Consider the following 21,717-nt stretch of genomic DNA (forward strand, 5'->3'; position numbering starts at 1 on the left):
CAAATAGGATCTAAAACTCAACTTAAGAATCTCAATATAGCTGCCCTGAACCTCGGAAACTGTCTGCTGCTGTCTTCCCCCACAGTACGAAGCCTTGGTGTACTTCTTGACAGCAACCTCTCTGTTGATGCCCACATCTCCTCCGTGGTCAAATCTTCCTTCTACCATCTTCGAAACATCTCCAAAGTCTGTCCCTACCTTCAAGAAGCTGCTTGATGAGATTCTGGGATCAATAAGCTACTAACAACCAAACGAGCAAGATGGGCCGAATGGCCTCCTCTCGTTTGTAAACTTTCTTATGTTCTTATGTACAACTTTATGTATTATGCACTGTCCACTGTATTTAATGTATTAAGCCTTTTCTTTTTTACTGTTTCATGTATTATGTATTTCTCTGTGTTTAAAGTATTATGGATGTTCTTGTTGATACTGTATCTTGTAAAGTGCTTTGTGATGGTGGTCCACTATGAAAGACGCTATATAAAATAAATATCGATTGATTGATTACATAATAGAGCTCCACAGAAAACACTATTTTTGTTTGATTTTATTGTATTAAGTGCTGGTCTGTAAACACAGTGAATGGATGGGGCCAATGTCCCTGTAAGACAATGTTCGGTCCTGAGACTAAACGGCTTGACAGAGAGCGAATTAATCTGAATCAACAATCTCCCTCCCGTCCTGGGAGGGCGCTGTACAACAGGAACTGTGGGCCTCCAGGGTCAGTCGGAACAAATTATTATTTCATACGGTCAAGGCGACCATTTGACAAGAAAATAAAAGGTCTTGAACTGTGAACTTTGTGTTTGTCGTTGACTGGAGCACCTGCATCACCCCTACATCTACGCACTACCGTGCACACGTTCAGTCCTATAACAATATCTCACGCTGATTTAGATTCATGTCCTGCATGATTAACCCTGAACAGGTCCCCATTTTAAAGTGTATGTCTCTTCGCTACGCGTCCATTTTTCAAAGAAACACATTATAGCAAACATGTATTTTCTTTTAAAACATGGTATTTGGTATTACATTTGGGTAAAGAAAGTTTATATGCCTTATTTCAGTTATACTTCCTGAGTTACCTCAGCAGTGTCCTCTGGGTTTTGTTACTGGCTCAAAGCATGTCAGTCATTAGGGGAAGCAGCTGGTTGGTTTCTGACCAGTACTGAAGGGGTGGGGACAATTTCACTCTTCAGGTGATCAAGAAAGTGCATCACTATCTGAAAGCATGGCTTGTGCAAACAGATTTATTTGACCTGGTGTAGTACCAGATATTAAATTTTTAAATAGATACATTTACTATAACATCTTTCTTTAAAAACAGGGCATTTGAGGCCTAAATAAATGAAGTATGAATTATCAAATTCTTTTATTTGCCACAACCACATGGTCCCTGCCGCACAGTGAAGCATATTAAACAACATGGTAAACCATGGGAAACTATGGGAAACGCATTGTATAACTGTGGGAAGAGCATGGGGACACTGCAGATTTACTGTGGTGAACTTTACGAAGGGACTAACACATTCATGGCTTTCATGTTGAATGAGTCAGTGTGAAGGCAGAATGATTTCCAAGGGGCTGATCTGCCCTATTTGCCCCCCAACTCGCGGGCCCTCTCAGTTGCCGCCTCCACAGCCCCCATGGCTGCAGCGCGAAGCCCCCCTCTCTCCAGAGCGTGCAGCCCAAAGATGGTGGTCCCACCAGGGGTGCAGACGTCGGCCCGCAGCTGTGCTGGGTGCTGCCCAGAGTCCCTCAGGAGCCTGCCGGCGCCCTGAAACACACACACACAGAGGCAGAAAAGTAACAAATTCAATCACAAGCGTGTCCTCAATGTTTAACACACACACACACACACACACACACACACACATGCAGAAATGTAACAAATTCAATCACAAGCGTGTCCTCAATGTTTAACACACACACACACACACTTTTATTAAAGAGCAAACAGTACTTCAGTTTTAGTTTCTTTTTTCACCTTTCCTTTGCCTTTTTGTGCTGTTTGCTATAATGCTGAGTAGTTCTGGCTACTGATCCATGGGGTTAAAGAGAGAGAGATCAGTGTGGTAAGCTGTGACAGTAACATTGATAAAAGACCACAATGAAGTACTGCAAACACATTACCACTTTATTGCGTCCTCTTCTAAAATTGTCCTGCGTATAATCCCATGCATTTATCTCTCGTATAACCACACACCCTATACATAAGCGAATGCACCTATTTGTGCCATTATATCTTATGTTAACACCCACAGCAACCACTCACCAGCACTGTCTGTGCTGCAATCCTATTGGCCAGAGTGCTGGGCATGCCCATCTTGACCGCACCCTCAGCCATCGCCTCTGCCAACATATACACCTAGGGGCGGCGAATCAGAACGCAGGATTCCAGAGTTAGACACTTGCACCAGCCCTGCTGCACCCAGTCCTGTTGTTCAGAACTTCCCTTAATGCAGGCTATTATTGAAATGATCAGGAGCAGGGGTTTGCATGGCCTCCTCTTTTATGCAGGGGAAGGTCAAGGGCTATGTTTGGATCCAAAATTTTGACCCCTGGGGTACTTTATTTAGTAACCCAATTGCTGGATCACTACAGTAGCCATGCATCTCAAATTAAAGAAACCCACAAAACCAAAAAAATAAATACAAAGAACAAAAATTTTAAAGTCGTAATTTTAAAGCATCTGGTACTGCACTTCGTTAAAGAACTTCCCCAATTTGCTTGCCTTACCCTGTTTCTGCTGCACTTCCAAGGTGTGGGGTACTCACATAGGCCACGCCGCTGCCACTCAGTCCTGTGTGGATGTCGATAAACGCCTCCGGCCCCTCCTCCACCAGCCCGCAGGAGGCCAGCAGCTCGCGCAGGAGCCCCGCCTCACCTGGCCCCGCCCGAGTCCCCCGGCAGAACAGCAGCGCCCCCTCCTGAACCACACAGGGCAGGTTTGGCATCAACCTCAGGACCATCGAGCCAGTCGGGAGCAGCTGAGAGTGAGGGACAAACAGGGAGAGAGGGGGAGAGAGAGGGGCAGGGGAGAGGGAGAGCAGGAGAAAGAGGGGAGAGACAGGGGCAGGGGAGAGGGAGAGCAGGAGAGAGAGGGGAGAGAGAGGGGCAGGGGAGAGGGAGAGCAGGAGAGAGAGGGGAGAGAGAGGGGCAGGGGAGAGGGAGAGACAGGAGAGAGAGGGGAGAGAGAGGGGCAGGGGAGGAGGGAGGATAGGAAGAGACGTGGGCAAAGGGAGAGGTAGAGTCAAGGTCAACTGTAGATATGAAGTTATTATAAATTATGTTTTAATTAAAAGAAAATAACACAGTACATGATATATGTCAGAATTCTGTATAGCTGGGAGCACTTCTAACGGAAAAATAAAATTGCCTTACCTTAAATATATAATAAGACAAAGAATTTGAATACTAATAAGAAGAAATTAAATTTTGTGTTTCTGGCAGAGCTTCACCTAGCGTGGGCAACTGGTCTAGTCTGCTAGCAACGCAATCAATCCGTCTGCAAGACGGGCTGCTCGGGTTTTTCAGCTGGGCGGCTGAAAAGTCCTGGGGAGAACCCTGAACACATTAAGATGTTCTGGGATATTCTGAATTCTGGTGTTTTCATTGGTTGTGACAACTGACAGAAGTGTCCAGTGTCTGATCTTCATGTTAATTCCAGCAGCTAGGAGCCCAGTCTCTGGTTTCACGCGCTGCTTGCTTGACTGGTCAGTTTTATAGGGTTCCTAACTTTGAGGTTCTCCTGTACTATGTTACTAGGGGTAGTGTACCCTGTGTGTCGCCCACTCACCCGCTCCAGGGTTGCTACAGTGACGCCTGCTGCCACGGAGATGATGATGTGCTGAGGGGTGATGACCGCAGAGACCTCCTGGAGGACGCTGGGAATTATGTGCGGCTTCACGGCCAGAAAGAGAACCCGAGTGACCCGCACCACCTCTGTGTTACAGTGTGTGGTCCTGACACCACAGTCCTGCAGGACAATATACAACAAGCAAGCACTTCACTGGTCACTTACAACACAGAATGCACAGAACAAGGGAGAAAAGCAGATCAAATACCAGGAAAACAACTTAATTAAAAACACAATTACAAACTGGAAACCTATAAAGCAACCCCAGTAGCATGTCAAATCAAATGGTTTGTTGGCGTGGAAAAAGATCTGCATCATCACCGGTATGTCCAGAGGTTTCAAAACAATGTGGCAGGGAGAGTGTTCATTTCTCTTCTACAGTGGTAGGAGGCTGTGTGGTCCAGTTGTTAAAGAGAAGGGCTTGTAACCAGGAGGTCCCCGGTTCAAATCCCCCCTCAGCCACTGACTCATTGTGTGACCCTGAGCAAGTCACTTAACCTCCTTGTGCTCCGTCTTGCGGGAGAGACGCAATTGTAAGTGACTCTGCAGCTGATGCATAGTTCACACACCCTACTCTCTGTAAGTCGCCTTGGATAAAGGCATCTGCTAAATAAACAAATAATAATCAGCTGTAATGGAACTTTATTGAGAGAATCATAGAATACAGCTTGTAAAGACACTGCCTGGAAGACAGGATGGTAGTGAAAGGTGCAGAGTACAACTCAAAGGAGGTTAGGATGAAGCACTGGTTAGAGTACTGTGTCCAATTCTAGTGAAGGGTACTGAAGGGATGTGGCCCTGGAGAGAGTCCAATGAAGAGCAACTAGATTTATCACAGGGCTTAAAGGAATGAGCTATGAAGAAAGGTTGTGGTAACTGAATCTATTTAAGAAGAAGGGGGGGGCTTGATTGAAGTCTTTACAATCTTAAAAGGAGTTGACAAAGTTAATAATATTTTAACAAGAGGAACATGCCCCCTCACCCCTCACCTTGAACTTCCCCAGATTGTTCAGTGAAGGTGCGCTCACCATCACATTGCCAGGACACACTTTACCTGATTAAACAAAAAATAGTTGAACAGTTTTTACACACCAAGCTACAAGCACACACACTGAAGGCACAGCAAGTACTACAATTACTCCACTACAGTATCTTAATATATAAAGAAGAAAGTTTGTCTGTCTGTCTGTTCCTTTATGCATTCGGACCCCACAGAAGCCAGAGCAACCAAACTTTGCATGGCCGCCTCTTTCATCCAGGGGAAGGTCGAGGGCTATGTTTGGATCCAAAATTTTGACCCCCGGGGTACTTTATTTAATAACCCTATTGCTAGATCGCTAGTAGCCATGCATCTCAAATTAATGAAACCCACAAAACCAAAAAAATAAATAAAAATAACTTTTTTTTTTAATTAAAAATGGCAAAAACCAATAAATAAATAAATAAATAAATAAATAAAGGTAAAGGGGTCCGAGCGCACTGTGCGACACCCAAGATCGGTAACTTATACGAAATCATAATGTTACCGTTCCCCAATTTGTCATGCATGAAATATTGAATTTCCCCGGGCAACGGCGGGTATTTCAGCTAGTTTACCATATGTTGATTAATGCCGGTGCGTGAAAGGAATCCGGCTTTCACCATTCAACGTTGTCATGTATAGGGCACCCACCCTAACAATGCAAAGTAAATATGGTACTTCTTAAAAAAGGAAAGGTGCAGGGTGCCCCTTACATAAAATTACTGCAGTATTAATACTGCGAACATTTAAAATATATTGTGTCCAAAACAGTGCATTGAACTGCATTATCTGGTGTAAACTGTTTAAAAGCAGGGTTTTTTTTACATACACGCATATCGTTTGCAGCTCAGCAAGTCCTATTGTTAGCTCCATTCAGTGTAATCATTGTATTAACGTAATGCTGTTTTTTTTCAGTAGATGTTCTTATAAAGGTAAGTGCTCATTGCTATCTACTGTACGTTCCTTTAAACCTTACATAAAACACAAAAATACGAAAACACGTGTTTTACAAATAGAAAATCAACATCAAGATAAATAAGCAAATAAACAGCAATGATGCTGTCCACTGTTTAGTGTTGTTGCTGCTGCGCGCCTTGATCGACGTGTTTGAATTTCTTACTGTTCTGACTGTATCTGAAATGGCTGCCCTGGTATGGAAAGGGTTAATCAAGTGGTTACGTGTTTAAAATATTAGCAGTGATGTGGTTTGATTACCGGCACTGTAAGAGGTGCATCCCTGTTTAATCCGCAGAGTGGGGATTGGAAACAAACCAGACAGCCAACAAGAACTAGGATGAAGTACTATACTGTGCTAGTGTCACGAAGTGTAAAAACTACAAAAGAATGGGGTATGACCACACAGCAAGGAATTCTATTTGAGAGTAAAACTGATCATGGCTGTGTGGGGCTCTGCCGCTTTAACCTGTGTGTTCAGCCCTGCTTGCTGTGGCTTGCCCGCTGAGGGGTACTGTCAGACACGAGTCTAGTTCTGTACTGTACAGTCTGGACGGGTAGCCCGAGTTCGCGGCGCTAGTAGTATTACCTGACAGAAGAATTCCCTGGGCGATTCCATGAGCCATCTTCCCTGCTCCGATGAAGCCCACTTTGATCTCTCCGAGGTCCTGCTCCATCGTCGGTTCAAATTTTACAGGTTGACTGCAGCACGTTTGGGAATAGGTTCAGTTACTTAATGTTACTATGAGTCTTGTCCCGTTCGCGGCTTTATTCAAGACTTAAGCCAGTACTACTCTTGATAGGCGTAATGCAACGTAGATGAAACCTGGATATATATATATATATATATATATATATATATATATATATATATATATATATATATATATATATATATATAGCCGGTGTTTAACTATTACTAAACTAGCACTGCCTAGCGACGAATCACAATTATGTGGCAATATAACTGAATGATATATCAGAGGGCGCGACAGCGTTTATAATAAATATGATTTGATTTGGTCCAAATTTGTAATCGAGTTGTTGTACTACAACACAACATTTAGAATGTCTCTGAAAAGTTACATCACATTGTTTGCTTCAGAGAGAGTCGTACAGTAATACTACTGGCTACCGCTACAGTAAATTACCCTGTCCCAAGTCTGAACTAGTTTTTGGGATTCACAGAATGGATTTTGGAGAAAAGATCACAGCGATCACGTTTAAACTTTAACTCGGAAAAGACACAGGTTTCCCGGATACCCTTCCCCTTACTGCTATAAAACGATACACGTGTGATTTGGTTGGACAATCAACGTATAACCCTGGAATTCAGACTTGTCAAAGCCGGCTGACGAGTTTCCCTGCGTTACACGTACGGAAATGAAGTACTGTACTGTATATCTATGTCTTAAAAGAATAAACTAACTAACTAACAAAAACGTTATTTATAAGATTTATAATGCCAGACACACACCTTAATACTAAAAGTTTAAGTTTTGTATTTTTGTACCAACAGGCCTTGCCGTACCTTCATTTATATGCTCAATTCTGATTGGCTCTCCACCAGACATTTAATATTTTCCCGGGAAATAAGAATTTTGCACAGGTGGTGCTGGTGATGTCAGTTCAGTCTTACGTCAGTTTGCAGAGAGCCAGCTTAAGAGTGTGGAGTGGAGTGTGCTGACCAGGTATTTGCGTGTTGGTTTGGGGTTCAGTGCGTGCTTTTCTGTAAGAAAATAAAAAAACTGCAGCTGTTCTGGTGAGTACTGTTGTTAGATTAAACTATTGGTAGTCTTTGTATGTGAAAACCGTTACTATTTATTAATTTACTCGGAGGGGTAAATCTAAATGCGTGTATATTTTACCGTGCACAATTATATAAGTGTGTTAAGCGATGCATGTTAGTTTCGGTACATTTGTTCTGCCAATGATAATGGTCAATCTTTGCAAAGAAAGTTTGATGTTGTGTTACTTTGTAAAGTAAATGATTGACTCACAGCGACGTGCTGGAATAATTCTATCTATCTATCTATCTATCTATCTATCTATCTATCTATCTATCTATCTATCTATCTATCTATAATTTTGAATAAACCAATTCTGTTTGTACACATTGTAAAATGCCACCTTTTTATATTTGATTAGTCAATTGTAAAATATATTAAAATAAACTTTATACATTTCCACCGGCGTAGATTTAGCTAGGGACCGTTGAATTGTCCCTACCAATAATTTTGATTAATCTGAAACGTCTTTTGTCAAGTCATTGTATCTGCTCCACAAAGGGTTAACTCTCTCAAGCCCCCCCCTCCTTACTCCTCCCTCCTCCAAAAAAACAAACAAAAAAAAAACCGCTAATTTGATTGGCTTAGGCCCTTCCATAATGCATCACTGTAACACGGACTCAGTGCGTGGCTGAGGTCAGGGACCAGCAGAGTGTGTTGTTTTCATTGAAGTGTGAAAGTGCACAAGGACTCGGGAGTGAAAAGTAAATCTCTGGGTTTAAAATAAAAAAAAATTCTAGTCATTCTTAAACGGTGTATATTGTGCCACAATTTTCACATTTATTTTAAAAAATAAGAATAAATATAATCAGTTTAATTCGATATTTAGTTTGTGTTTGTTGGTTAATGCGTTGTCACATTATTTCAATCCTCCTCTTTCCTCCCTTTGTAACTAACTTACTCCTTGCTTGATATTTTTGTATCGTGTGTGTAAAAAGCGAACACGAACATATGTATTTGATTGAACGGACAGTGTGACTATCCAGGCGGCTAAATAAATGCACTATATTATATAGGCAGTAATAAAAATATATATATTAAAAAGTCAAATTAAACGGGGGAGGAGGGGGGGGCAGATATACAAATAAATTTCAGTGGGGCGTGAGTAAAAAAAGATTGAGAACCGCTGGCTTAGGCTGGACTCTGGAAAGACGCTCATCTGATGTTGCCGCTTGCCGGTCAGTCTGATAGGAGTGTGAGTCACTGACTGAATGAAAGCCAGGTGCCGGGGCTGAAGGTATTGTCAGCTCGTCAGCAACATAGTTTGAGTGAATAAACCTACCGACCTACCTACCTACCTATTACGTTAGCGACCCATTGCTAGCTGCTAACCCCACGTCCTTGGTGGCTAGCTAGCTTGTTTCACAGCTAAATCATTGTGTGTGTGTGTGTGTGAGAGAGAGTGTCAGTGTGCGTGAGCATGTTTTGATATCGTCATCCAACTAACGTTAGCTAATCACTTCAATTTGGCTTTAGGTGACTAAAGCATAATAGCAACCAAAAAAAGAAAGATGGACATAAGGAAGTTTTTTTTTTACAAAAAGTCGAAGTGTAAGTAGGAAGATGTTATTAAAGTAATAAACACAATTGATAATGATTCTCATAGCAAATGAAAAAATAATGTACTAATGAAGTTAGCAGAGTCATACTTTCTCTCTAAACAGCATGCATCAATTTATCATTTTATCAGGCGAGTGAAGCAGTGCAACCTGGTAAAAGCAGTACAGAGGCAGGTGGAGCAACAGGGTCGCAGGTGAGGTCTGTAATGGCTTAGTGATTATAACAGTGAAAGTGTTAAGACTCAGTTTTGAGATATATTATTGTTTGAGGCACATTGTGATATGATAGTAGGCTAATGCTGTACAGTAATACTCAGCAAATAAAGTTAGCATAGCCATATATTTTCTCTCTATATGGCATGCATTAATTTATTATTTTATCAGGTGAATGAAGCAATGCACCCAGGTACGAGCAGCAGCACAGACACAGGAGAGGCAGGCAGAGCACGTGAGCGTGCATGTGCTCATGCTTGTAGCGCCAGGGGTATTGGTAGCTTACAGTAAGGCTGGGATAGGTTATAATTCAGGTTATTAGTAATTCTATAGCAGGGATGTCAAACCAGCTTCCAGGAGGGACACTTTATCATAGTGTTTTAAGTGTATACCAGCCAACTTCATGTCAATCAGATTGTCCTCGATTCATGTCCAGCATTCATTTCAAGCCACCAGAAGTTACCATTTAACAGCTGTCTCCTAAAAAATTTCTTCCCGGGGGGGCATGCATCGAACCCCCCTAGCGACTGTGACTCCGCCCCCCTAAAAAATTGTGTCCCCACCAATGTTCAAACCAAACCTACGCCCTTGTACATTTCTGTTCTCAGGACATTGGATTTTTAAGATGAATAAAAAGGATATAGGTTAGACATCCTAGCGACCCCAATTGTGTCATATCCGCAGTACTTCCATACCAAATATAGGGTTCAAAAGGATTTGTTTGATTTTTTAGCAGTACATGTAAGCGCATTGGGAACATTTTAAGCATGTTTTCAGTAAGGTCCCGCGCAACAAAAGTAGATTTTTATATCTGTATAATGCCAGTTATATCTCTCTATATGAAGTCCCAATGTTACAGTAAATAATTTGACAAGTAGCATTAATTCTCTATTTACATTTTTGCTGAACAAAAGTACACCTTTTATAAAGTGTACGGTCTGACCAATCGAGGTCCGATCTGTGTTCCATGTGTCTCCAGCAGGTTGAGGATGGCATTCTGTGTAAATTCGTGTCTCCTTGACCGGGCCCTGGTCCTCGGTGTGTTGTGTGGCCGTGTAGGTCTGGCCGTGGCGTTTTTCGGCTGGATGAAGGAGACGCCCACCACTGTGGAACCCCCTCCCGCGGTCGTGTCGGCGAACACGCACGGGGAAACTCCGCCATTCGAGATGACCACGGCAGACGACCGCTTCCTCGCCGAAGCCAAACAACTTGAGCTGTCCCCTCTCGACAGCTGTCACTACAAGGTAGCCTACCGCCGCTGCACACAGCACGGCTTTGCTGGAAGCTCGGTTATTAGAATATCCATAATTGCTGTTTATTGGGTGATTCACCAACCTCCACAATTCCCCTAAAAAAAGCATGTGTGTTTGTTTTAAGATTTTCACAATCTGCAGTAGTTGGAGAGATTGAGTTCTGCCAGCCGGCAATATTAACGGAGGCTGACAAACATAGTCCCTATTGAAATCGATTTGAACTCAGTCTGCTGCTGATGGAAATTAACAAGTCTGGTTTCAAAAAGCATTTGACTCTAATTTTAGTACAGCGTTACTCGGTGATGGTACAATATTCTATACTTTTTTTTCTGCTTCATTATCCAGACCCGATTACAGATCACCTGCAGACATTGTGAATAGATCACGTGATGTGTGGACATATACGACTATTTCTTGAAAGGTTAACTTTTAAATCTGCACTTATAATATTATAATGTCAAATTAGTGTGTTAAACATTTGATCATGGTTGAAATCCAATAGTTTACAGTGTTCTGCTTTTACTGTCAGTGGAATCTACTCTGCTGTTTCATAAGTCAAACCCTTTTATTATTATTATTATTTATTTATTAGCAGACGCCCTTATCCAGGGCGACTTACAATTGTTACAAGATATCACATTATTTTTACATACAATTACCCATTTATACAGTTGGGTTTTTATTTAGGTAAAGTACCTTGCTCAAGGGTACAGCAGCAGTGTCCCCCACCTGGGATTGAACCCACAACCCTCCGGTCAAGAGTCCAGAGCCCTAACCACTACGCCACACTGCTGCCCTTTTAATATTGTGTCAAAGAGATTGAGCAAAAAATGACTGGTGTCCAGCAAGATAAGCACCAAAACACAAAAGTACTGAAACAGCAAATTCCTTTTCTTGTTGCAGGTATTGTGGCGTTGATTACAGAAGTGTTCATTAATACCATGTGATCAGTGTACAGTAAACATTGCCTGCACATTGTTCTGTATGTTACTTTAGATGTCCTAACACCAATACTTTCATGTAAAACTTTTTCTGCTTTTATTTCCCAGTGGGGGATAGAAATTTGCTGTATGGCTGATATGTCAATCATATAACCAGTGTGACAATAACCAAAGCGATTCTTGACAGTATGATAATATTGTGTTGACTCGTTATATTCTGGCAGGGACATTTTAATGGGGTAATAAAAAACAGATGGTAACATCTCCTCCTTTTTTTTAAAGGTTCTCCATCGTTCCACAAGGTTAAACTTTTGTCTCAGCTTTTCAAAATAAGTTCAATATGAAATCCTAGATACCAAGAGTAAAACATCAGACCTGATTGAACCTGCTTGCAGAGGGAGGGCAGGGCAATCATTGTAACAGCGCAGTGCTTGTGGAGAAGGGAGTTTGTGGCAGTGGAAACGCCTTGAGTTGAGTAAACAGCAGCGGTAACCAGGCACTGTTCCTCTGGCGTTTCCTAGGTGATTGCCCAGCTGAAATCCTCCTGCAGTGGCCTATCGGAAGAAGAGATTGCCAAACTGGGCGTGGTCTTGTTCAACTGCCAGGCAGAGGTGGAAGGGCGCAAGACTTACCCCTGCACCCCAGAAATGGTACAGTTCACGTTCTCACATTCCAGCTGACAAGAAGCTAAGCACCTCTTTACTGTTGCAATCTACTTAGTATATAGTGAATAGTTTAGTGATGATTGGGTAAGTGGTATAAGAATTAGATGTCATTGGGTAAGTAAATGAGGTGTTAGTATCATGGTAAAGTATATTAAAACAACTGGTTTTACAGTATGTGAAATAACTGTAATACTGTGTTCTCAAGATGCATGTAAAAATGTAAGTGCGGCATAAAGCTGGATAAATGGGCAGACACACTGCCATATATCCCCCAGAATCCGTCTGCTAAATAATGTGAGTGCCAAGTTTCATGACAATTGAATATGCAATTTCACATGCGTACGCCCACCTCCCCTCTATCTCCTTTAATGGGGAGCTCCTCCACTGCTAGGGATAATAAGTAGGAAATTAAACAATTTAAACAGTTTTCTACTACAGAAAGGGTTTAGCCAGCATGCTTTCTGGTGAGCTACAAGCTATCGGCACCCATGTTCCAATTTGTACCCTTTAAGAAATCATAATTTTTCCCTAATGTTGCCTAGGTGTGACAAACTGGTAGTACTCTTGTTACTGTTAATTATAAAAAAATTCTTTAGAGGGCCTGACAGTTTAAAATGTGAATCTGCAATCCAGATGCTGACATGATTTTGTCGTGCCGTGTATATTTCACTGTAGAGCATAAACAACCCTTCAGGGGCTCATCCTCATTCCTGCAATAACTCCAGGACTGTATGAACACTCCCGGTGTCTTCTCTATTTACAGACGATCAAAGAGTGCACAGAGCCAATGGATGCAGACACCTGGAATGCCTACCACATCGTGAGCAACAGAGCGCGCTCTGTGTGCTACACCACGCGCCAGCAGCACTTCAAGAGGAGGGCAGAGATGACTGTCAACTCCCTCGTCGCCACGGCAACCAGCCAGCTGGAGGCCATGCGTGTGCTCAAGGTAGGACTGGCCTGTGTTCCTCTCTGCTGCGTTTCAGAAGTACCCTCAGTGAAGTAGATTATTGAAATGATCAGTGGCCAGGAGTCTGTGCAGTCAAACCCCTGTTAAATAATGTGCTCCCCCTTATTGCATGAACATCTATGGGTAAACCTACAGACTCTCAGGTGTCTCGTGCTGCAATGAGAATCAGTTACTTCGGAGCAGATCTACCAGAGGCAGGATTGAACAAACTCTTGTCACCTACCTGGGCATTTCAATAATATACCTAAACATGGGAGGTCAATGGCACTACACTCTCCAGATAGTCTGCAGGTGGGTGTTAAAGATGATGTCGCTTGCAGTGAACACAATGTAACAGCTGTCTGCCCCATAGAGGTGTGTAAACCGGGTATAAAAGGAGTCCAGCAATTCTTTAGACCAAGTTCAGTACCAAGTCGTATACACAGCACTGTTAAATGTATTCCCAAGTGCCGGTAATTCAATTAAATGTAATTTAATATAACTGTCCTATAAAGTCAAGGAGTGAAATATTCTTTCATTTTGTAATTGTATCTTAAAAATTAAGTTAATGTGCAAGTATGTCGCTAAAACCTTTTATTGATGCATAGGAACTATTTCATTCCATTGCTCCAATGTGTAATTCAGAACACGTTTAATTCTCATCACGAAATTCAAACCCAAATATTACGAAGTTACTTTGCCTTTTGAGAATGTAACGCAAGAACTAACATTTATTGTGTTGTGATACATCTGTTATTTGATCATTTTGTGAATTCCTTTAATGTACTGAGCAGCTTCAGTGTTTAAACACTGCTGGATTAGCAAGCTTGCTGGAGTTATTGGCACCTTGTTATCTATATCAGTTGCCAATGCATAATGGTCACTTTCATATAAACATAATTACGTTTAATTTCTTGCAAGGTCTTTACAGTATTATATATATATATATATATATATATATATATATATATATATATATATATATATATATATATATATAAACTGTTAATAAACCATATATATAGGAGGGAACATAGATGAAATACAAAATCATTCATTCTGCCCCTCTCCCTCACACTTTCCCAAACAGGAAGGGAATGATCAGTTGGGGGCTTGGGATTAAGGTAGTACAGAGTTTGGTATTAAATGGAGGTGATCCTCCAGTAGTATGTACTAGCTACTATGCTGTGATTCACCCCCCCCCCCCGATCCGTACTAAATTCAAAACTACACTGCAATTGACCCAGGCAGTTTTAAAATCCAGGACTGGGTGAAGCAGTGCTTGTGCGGTTATCTAACACTGAAATAATGTTTGTCCTGCAGGATGGCCAGGCTGAGCTGAAGGAGCTGACAGCCTCGTCTCTGGAGAAGGTTCTGAGCAGTCAGAGTTCTCTGCTTGAGCAGCAGGGGGCGCTACAACAGGGGCAGGATGAGCTGGAGTCCTCCATCGACATCAACCTGGAGCGCCTGGCTCAGGAGAAGGCGCTCATCGCCAGTGGGCACCAGCTCGTGGTGCAGCTCATCGAGGGCATCACACACCACATGGGTGGGTGAGGGAGGGGGGAAAGTCTGGGGTCAACACTGCTATGGGGAAGGGGAGTCTGGGGTCAACATGGCCACTGCCATGGGGGAGGGGGGAGGCAACAGTGAGACGGAAGGACATCTACTCCAAGATAGATACAGACCTGCACCCCCTCAACTGAATTCAATACGAGGACCCCCAAACACGATGGGGGGGTGGGGGGGGGGGTCACCTAACATGCCTTCGTTAGAGTTGTGTAGCTATATATATATCTGACATTCTTAAGCAATGATCAGGATCCCTTTTGTACAAATAATTCCTGAAAACAGTCATTCTTCATATAGGTTAAACAAGAAGTTGAAACTCTCTCTCGTCGACGGCGGGCATCGTGGAGGCGGTCGTACGTGTATGTCTGTCTGTTCGTCTGTCTGTATGTCGTAATTATATTTTTGCATATATAGTATCTAGAAAACCTCTTCTGCAATTGTGATAAATTGATATTTGCAATAATTTAATTCCTAAAACCAGGTTCTGGAGATGCAGAGTGGGACAAATCACTTCATATTCTGGTGGCCACTTGGCCACTAGCTTTCAAAACCTGGTGGCCAAGTGAACCTTTATAGTGGCCAACATTTTCAAATGGGGACAACATGAGGAGACGTGTATATGTTGCACACATGTTGCTTTTGTATGCTTTGCTTTCATGTAATGGGTGTTTTTTTTTTTAATTGTGGGAGGGATACTATATACAAACCATGTGCCAGAACTCCATAAAATTTCTAGGGAACTATTTACATAAAATGCCAGAAAATAGAACTATATTAATCAAATGCCAGAGAAGATAACTATATAAAAAAATCTGAGATCAACAGGGTGGTACAGATTCTGACTGTTAAGCAGAAAGCCATTATTACAGAACTGAAGTTCTGTTGTATATTCTGTAAACGCTTAGTCGCCGCTGTGGCGACTGGTAAAATCTACTGGTAAAATGGAAAGTCAGATGGGTGTTTGTCTGTGTCAGAGGTTGATCTCCTGTCTCTCTCCTCAGACTCAAACCTGTCTGGATTCCTGCGTTATCAGAACCGCACGACTCACTACTTCGTGCAGTTGATGGGGAACCTGCAGCGCATGAACAGCACGCTGGGGACGCTGCTACACTACATGGACAGGATGCAGGGCAGCGTGGAGAGCAGGCTGCAGCACATCCAGGGCTTCATCAGCTGGGTCGGTAAGGAGAGGGAAGAGGGAGGATCGCGGCTGCAGAGGGGTGTTGTATTATAATTAAAAGTGTCTCAAACTGTTTATAATTAGTGCATGTAATAAGGCCCGTTCGGGTGTCCGTATACGTCGAAATATACTGACGCCTCGGTGTTGTGCGGCACGAGACGAAGTCAAGTGCCTTCAACCCCCGAGAAGTCTGTATATTTGACGTATACAGAGACCCTGAAGGGCTTTATTGCATTTATAATCCAGGTCAAACAGTGGATTTAAAAAAAAAAAAAAAAAAAGTTGATTTTTATTAAATATCCTTACGCCAATAACGGGACCACAAAAGTAGTTCCATTCATAACTTAACTACAAACCAAGTTAAACCTGAGTAAGTAAATATTTGAATTGTACATTGCCATTGAAAAGATCCACCAGGAGGCGGAGATGAGATGACCTTTTTTTTTTTTTTTTTCTCTGAGTGAGAAAGGGATTGAAGTAATTTTTAAAGGTCTGTGTCGGAGAGGGTCGATAATGTGCACAAGAGTCTTTTTGTGTTTTTCTTCAGCGTTTACAAACCACTAAATACATTATTTGAACTGACAAAGTAGTGGGGAGAATATTAGATTTCCCCGGTTTTGTTTTCATTTAGATAGTGGTTTATTCCAGCTCAGACTCATGTAGCTTGAAATGTTATAGATTTCTCTATGAGCATTTCCATAGAAATCCCTTGGTATTTTATAAAGATTATTAAGATGTGTGTTTTCCACAGTTAATTTGAAGACTGGCTGTTTTGCTATCTTCCAATTAATTTAATTGTTCATCCAAATCGGCATGTGTACTTACTACTTTGGTATTTTTTTATTTTTTTGCTGGTAATTGGTCACTGTTTTACAGCTACTGTACATCTGTAACTGTAAACAAGATGGCTACCGGTACTTTAAATTCTGTGAGGCAGCGCAGTGATTTCTAAGGCTCCAACTGTCTGTATCCATCCAATATATGGACAACTGTAACCTTGCTTGACCAAGCACATTGCTTGTTTCATGTTCCATTGCCAGCCCTGGATTTTATTTTATATATATATATATATATATATATATATATATATATATATATATATATATATATATATATATTATATTTTTTTAATATCTATCTATAGATAGATAGATAGATATACACACACAATATAATATATAATGATTCCATGAATCTTGCCTGTTGTATCTTTAGTAATGGCTCCCAAGCACCCATGTTCTCTCCACCGTCCTGTGCTCTCTCTCTCTCTCGCTCGCTCGCTCGCTCTCTCTCTCTCTCTCTCTCTCTCTCTCGCTCTCTCTCTCTCTCAGGCGTTAACCTCTCTGCAGTGTCCACCTGTGTCCTGCACACTGGCTACTTCCTGCTGGCTGCTCTACTCATGACTTTCCTGCAGACTCCTGGCCTGCCCCGCGCCATGCTCCTAGTGCTAGTTGATCTGAACGCGCTGTCTGAGCTCAACCAACAACCCGCCATGGACTTCCTCAGCCTCACCATCCTCCTGGTGCTCGCCACCATTGATAAGGGCCACAGGGTGGGTACTGGGAGTCATTTCAGCCGTGTTGTAATAAAGGAATAGGTCAGTGTGGTTTGATGGCTGGAACGGACTCGTTTCTCTTCTAGCACTTTTGTCTAGAACTTTAAACACGGCCTTAAAATCTGCTGTTAAACCAAGCTGACCAGTGCCTTTCCTGCTGTGCTCTTTAGACAGTGGTGGCTGGCGGTTTGAGATTATGCTTTAACTGCTTTTGCTCCTGCTGCTGTGCTGGCAGGTAACTGGTTCCTGCTGCGGCTGGTGAGCGGTTGTTCTGCGGTGACCCGTCGAAGATCCCAGGCCGCCCTGCCTGCCTCCAGCAACGTCCCCTCCTCGGAGACCCTCAGACCTGCGGGCTGGCCCCTCGCCTCAACGCCAAACAGGTGAGGGGCTTTAGGGTGATCCAGCATTTGTTTTTGTGCAGTTGAGATCTTGAGGTTGAACCAGAGAGGTGAAACTCATGTTTGTCATAGAACAATTGGCAGTGTAAAAACATTTGGTGGCAGGGTTGTAATCTCTTTTAAATGCCGTCGTGAAGGCTGGGTGCAGACCCAAGCCAGTGGACTTGATCCTGCTGAACGAGTTGTGCATTTCCACGCCTTGCACCCCCTTGACATGCTTCTGTCTCTGCAGGGACCTGGCTGACGTGAAGGATGATCTGTCGGCGCTGGAGCAGTGAGGTTGTGAACGACAAAACCACGACCTGCAAAGCGGGGGATGGAAGTAAGACTCCCATTGCATAGCAGTGTGATCCATTCCTGGTTTTGCTATGAGTTTAATAGGACACACCTGAGCTTTGTTACCTCTATACTGGTGCTAATCAAGCTTGTAATAAAACCTGGAATGGGTGAAACTGCTATGCATTGTGGTCTTTTTGCTGTGTGTCTTGCATGAATGCAGAATACTAAGTGTTCCAAGGTTGTTACAAATAACAGATCAACTATTTCTCTCTTCTTCTTTACCCCCCCCCCCTCCCCAGATGAGGCGGACCTCTCTCTGCAGGGGGCTGAGCCACTGCCACCTCGGTTGTTGAAGATGCGCCCGCGATCTGAGGGGACCCCCAGTCACTCCACCCCACTGCTAAAGAAGAGAGCCAGCCTGCCTGTGGTGAGATAATGTGCTCCTTCCATAATCCAATAGTTTTGGTTAATTCGCTGCTGGGCCATGTTGACAGTAAATTGTACGAGTCCTATATTTTCCTGTACAAGTGCCCATCATGAACAGTGAGTTAATCAGTATTTGATGCAAGTCGGATAGTGAAATTAAGCAGGAGCTCTTCAACAGGTTATGCTGTATAACTATATAAATTGCATTGGTCACCTTTTCCACGTTGCTGTTCTTGGTGAAAGATTGTTCCTGGAGATGCCTCTTGAGAAATGGTTTGTCCTCCTGCCCTGTTAGATGGCGCTAGAGGGAGTTCCCCAGAGACACCTGGGCTCCCTTCTTGATGGAATCTCAGAATCCAGGCTGGGCAGCCCCAACCAGTCCATTGGCAGCAATGGGTGAGCGCACTGCAACTGTCATCATAATTGGTGGCTTACTTTGAATACTTCAGCATATGTATATTTTTATACCATTGTAGCTAAACTATAAATACATTATTTTGCGAAGCATACTGCATATCCTTTAAAGCAAACCATTTTGCAAAACTTAATTTACGAAATACTTCATGATGAAAGTAGACATCGGGTCTGAAGAATGCACTTCCATACACCCAGATCGCCTGACTGGGTCGACAAGCTCTGTAGATTACCTTGCAGGACCTTCAAATGCATTAGGGGGAGCTACAGGACAGTACTGATTTATGGCAAATGTAATCATTTGTGGCATAAATGCGATATGTCATTCGGAGGTGGGGTGGAAAGGATGATATACGGCATTCGTGTCATGGGCACTGAGTGGTGGAACGATGATAAACTTACCCGAAGGCTGGTTTTGTTTTCACCCCTTCTGCTCATGACACAAATCCTGTATCTCGTGGTCTTTCATAACACATCCTCTAAATGAAACCTTAGCAGTGTGTGTGAGATGTATTGAAGCACATTAAATAGAACGAATGGTCATTGTGAGTATTGAATTCCCCTTGAAAGGGGATGGACTGACCCTGGCTTGTTTTTCCTGCAGGTCTATGTCCTCTATGTCCGGCAGACAGTTATGCAGTGGCATCACCAAGACTGGGCTGCTCTGCAAAAAGAGAGCGGTGAGGGGGTGGGAATTCTGTCATGTGCATGAGGCTGGACAAGCATCCTACACCAGCTAGAACCTGCCACTACAACCTGCTCCACCAGACAGCACAGCTACGACCCTGGAGAATGAGATCCACACACGCAACCAACACTCCAGCACTGCTGTAGGCCAGGGTTGGAAGCTCTTGCTAGTCCTGCACCCAGTTCTGGATTTCCAAGAGGTTTAGGTATATTATTAAAATGACAAGCAATCGGAACCCTCTGCTAATCTGAACTGATTGCTCTTCATATCACAGCATGTCTTGCCTTTTTGAATCTGTAGGTTTGCTTATTGGGAGGTGCTGTTCGTGGAGCTATAGGGGAGGAACTGGTTTGATTACACAAACTCCTGCCTCCAAATCATTTCAATGTTATACTTGATTGAAGTTGTTTCTGAAACCCAGGACTGTGTACAGCAGGACTAGTGGGGGTTCTAACCCCATTGTAGGCTGAACTGACACCCTGATTTTGAGCTGGAAGAGAAGAAAGCCCTACAATTAGAGTGTGTAACTCAAGAAAAGTGATGTGTGTTTTGTAGTCTGTGTGTAAAAGGGAGGGTTTGTGGTTTTACTGATCTGGGACAAAGAGGACTCTTGCTGACTAGTGCACACCAATGGGCTGCAATGTAACTGGCCATACTGGACTGTCTTGACTCCCGGTTGTGCTCTGGGAGAGACTGCCACTGGTTGTGTTGTATCCATGTCCATGTGTTGTATAAAGAATTTTAAACTTACAAGCTGTAAATATGCCTGTCTGACATTCATCCCATCATCACACTAAATACAACATTTGTGCTTTCAGTAACATGAACAAGTAAAACTGCTGCCTTCTACCTCCCCTCCCTCCCCCCGATTCTGATAATTGGTAAGTTTCAATACAAGTGGTGAACTCATTTGTTTAATTAGACCTTTAATTGTTTTCAGCTCTTAAACTGTTGCAGAGTTCAAGTTACTTGTAAAATGTTACAGCTAACTTGAAATATGCAACTGTTTAAAGCTGAAAACAATTCAATTCAAATTAAGCAAACGATCGGTTCAATTAAGGGTCTCGTTAAGTAATTGAGAGCTCAATTGGAATGAAAACCAGCAGACAGAGGGGGTCCCCAGGAGCAGGGTTGGGAACCACTGATCTAGATAGATGCAACACAGAAAGGTGGTCATTGGCAAGCTAAAACAGTACAAGAATATCCAATTCTGTTGAGCGTTTAATAGATGACCCTTAGCAAGTTTAATTGGACAAGACTTTCTAGTGTACTCTACCAGGGTTATATCTGAAGCTCAACCAGGTGACTACCTTGTCTCTAAGGCTCACTTGGTTATCGTTACATGCATACTGCAACTACTGCAGCACACAATCCTGCAGCAAAAACTACAAAGGTCTTGTCTGTGTTGCACTGAATCAATTCTATGGTAAAACTATATCTGAACAGCCCTTTACTAACCTGTCTTGTGTGCAGTGCTGTGTCATAGGAGATGTGCTGTTCACCACTCCATCTTTGGTATGTAGAGAATAGTGCAATGCTGTATATTATATACAGTAAAGAATTGCATGCTATGTATACAGTGTGTGTGTGTGTATATAATTTTATAATAAAATACTTCCTGCTACTGAAAATGGAGTAACTACAAATTACATAATAACTTTAAGAAAATCACTTTGAAGAAATTAATAAACTGTTTTTTTCCCCCATTACTTTTATTAATTAAAATAAAACAATCCCATGAACCCAAGAATCTGTATTTAAAACACAAAACTACACTTCCCATTATCCCTTGGTGCTGCAGTGGATTCAAACTTCCTGTTCCTGCTGAAGACAGGTCTGGGATCAGTAGTTCGAGGCTCCACGGTGGTCAAAAGCTCACATACACAAACTGAGCCACACGATCATTTAATAAGTCCCTTGATTTGATTGGTCAATCCCAGCCCCTCAGCCAGCCTCCTAATTCATTATGGGCTGTTGGGTTCTTGCCATCGTCTGTCTTTCTACAGT

At 42.6% G+C, this 21,717-nt stretch overlaps 2 protein-coding genes across 3 annotated transcripts; one reads left to right on the forward strand and one right to left on the reverse strand.

Moving 5' to 3' along the window:
• Positions 1-1,131: 1,131 nt before the first annotated feature.
• pycr3 (pyrroline-5-carboxylate reductase 3) lies at positions 1,132-6,678 on the reverse strand. 2 transcript variants are annotated; one of them, XM_034001018.2, is made up of 6 exons: positions 6,424-6,675; positions 4,849-4,913; positions 3,800-3,979; positions 2,778-2,990; positions 2,276-2,368; positions 1,132-1,777 (listed from the first exon to the last, which is right to left on the reverse strand). In XM_034001018.2, the coding sequence occupies exons 1-6, from the start codon at positions 6,509-6,511 to the stop codon at positions 1,595-1,597; spliced, it is 822 nt and encodes a 273-aa protein (XP_033856909.2). In that variant the 5' UTR covers positions 6,512-6,675; the 3' UTR covers positions 1,132-1,594. The 2 variants fall into 2 exon arrangements, with proteins under 2 accessions (XP_033856909.2, XP_058879023.1); XM_059023040.1 differs by lacking the exon at positions 2,276-2,368 and having other exon boundaries at positions 6,424-6,678.
• A 680-nt stretch (positions 6,679-7,358) lies between these two features.
• On the forward strand, positions 7,359-21,206 carry LOC117400078 (protein brambleberry-like). The gene is made up of 13 exons (XM_059023442.1): positions 7,359-7,596; positions 9,312-9,374; positions 10,376-10,637; positions 12,109-12,237; positions 13,016-13,201; positions 14,525-14,747; positions 15,772-15,951; positions 17,282-17,506; positions 17,741-17,885; positions 18,155-18,225; positions 18,482-18,609; positions 18,904-19,004; positions 19,627-21,206. The coding sequence occupies exons 3-13, from the start codon at positions 10,383-10,385 to the stop codon at positions 19,760-19,762; spliced, it is 1,779 nt and encodes a 592-aa protein (XP_058879425.1). The 5' UTR covers positions 7,359-7,596; positions 9,312-9,374; positions 10,376-10,382; the 3' UTR covers positions 19,763-21,206.
• The last annotated feature ends 511 nt before the right edge of the window (positions 21,207-21,717 follow it).

This window comes from Acipenser ruthenus, chromosome 4 (assembly GCF_902713425.1).
Source record: "Acipenser ruthenus chromosome 4, fAciRut3.2 maternal haplotype, whole genome shotgun sequence".
In the NCBI taxonomy this organism is placed as follows: domain Eukaryota; kingdom Metazoa; phylum Chordata; class Actinopteri; order Acipenseriformes; family Acipenseridae; genus Acipenser; species Acipenser ruthenus.

Excerpts from the sequence above, each read along its gene's own strand:
- LOC117400078 (XM_059023442.1), top strand. The coding sequence starts at position 10,383 with ATGGCATTCTGTGTAAATTCGTGTCTCCTTGACCGGGCCCTGGTCCTC. Across the intron at positions 17,886-18,154 it reads CTCGCCTCAACGCCAAACAG|GATGATCTGTCGGCGCTGGA; the intron begins GTGAGGGGCTTT and ends GCTGACGTGAAG. Across the intron at positions 18,226-18,481 it reads CTGCAAAGCGGGGGATGGAA|ATGAGGCGGACCTCTCTCTG; the intron begins GTAAGACTCCCA and ends CCCCCTCCCCAG.
- pycr3 (XM_034001018.2), bottom strand. The coding sequence starts at position 6,511 with ATGGAGCAGGACCTCGGAGAGATCAAAGTGGGCTTCATCGGAGCAGGG. Across the intron at positions 2,369-2,777 it reads GTGGCAGCGGCGTGGCCTAT|GTGTATATGTTGGCAGAGGC; the intron begins GTGAGTACCCCA and ends CGCCGCCCCTAG. Across the intron at positions 1,778-2,275 it reads TTGCAGCACAGACAGTGCTG|GGCGCCGGCAGGCTCCTGAG; the intron begins GTGAGTGGTTGC and ends TGTGTGTTTCAG.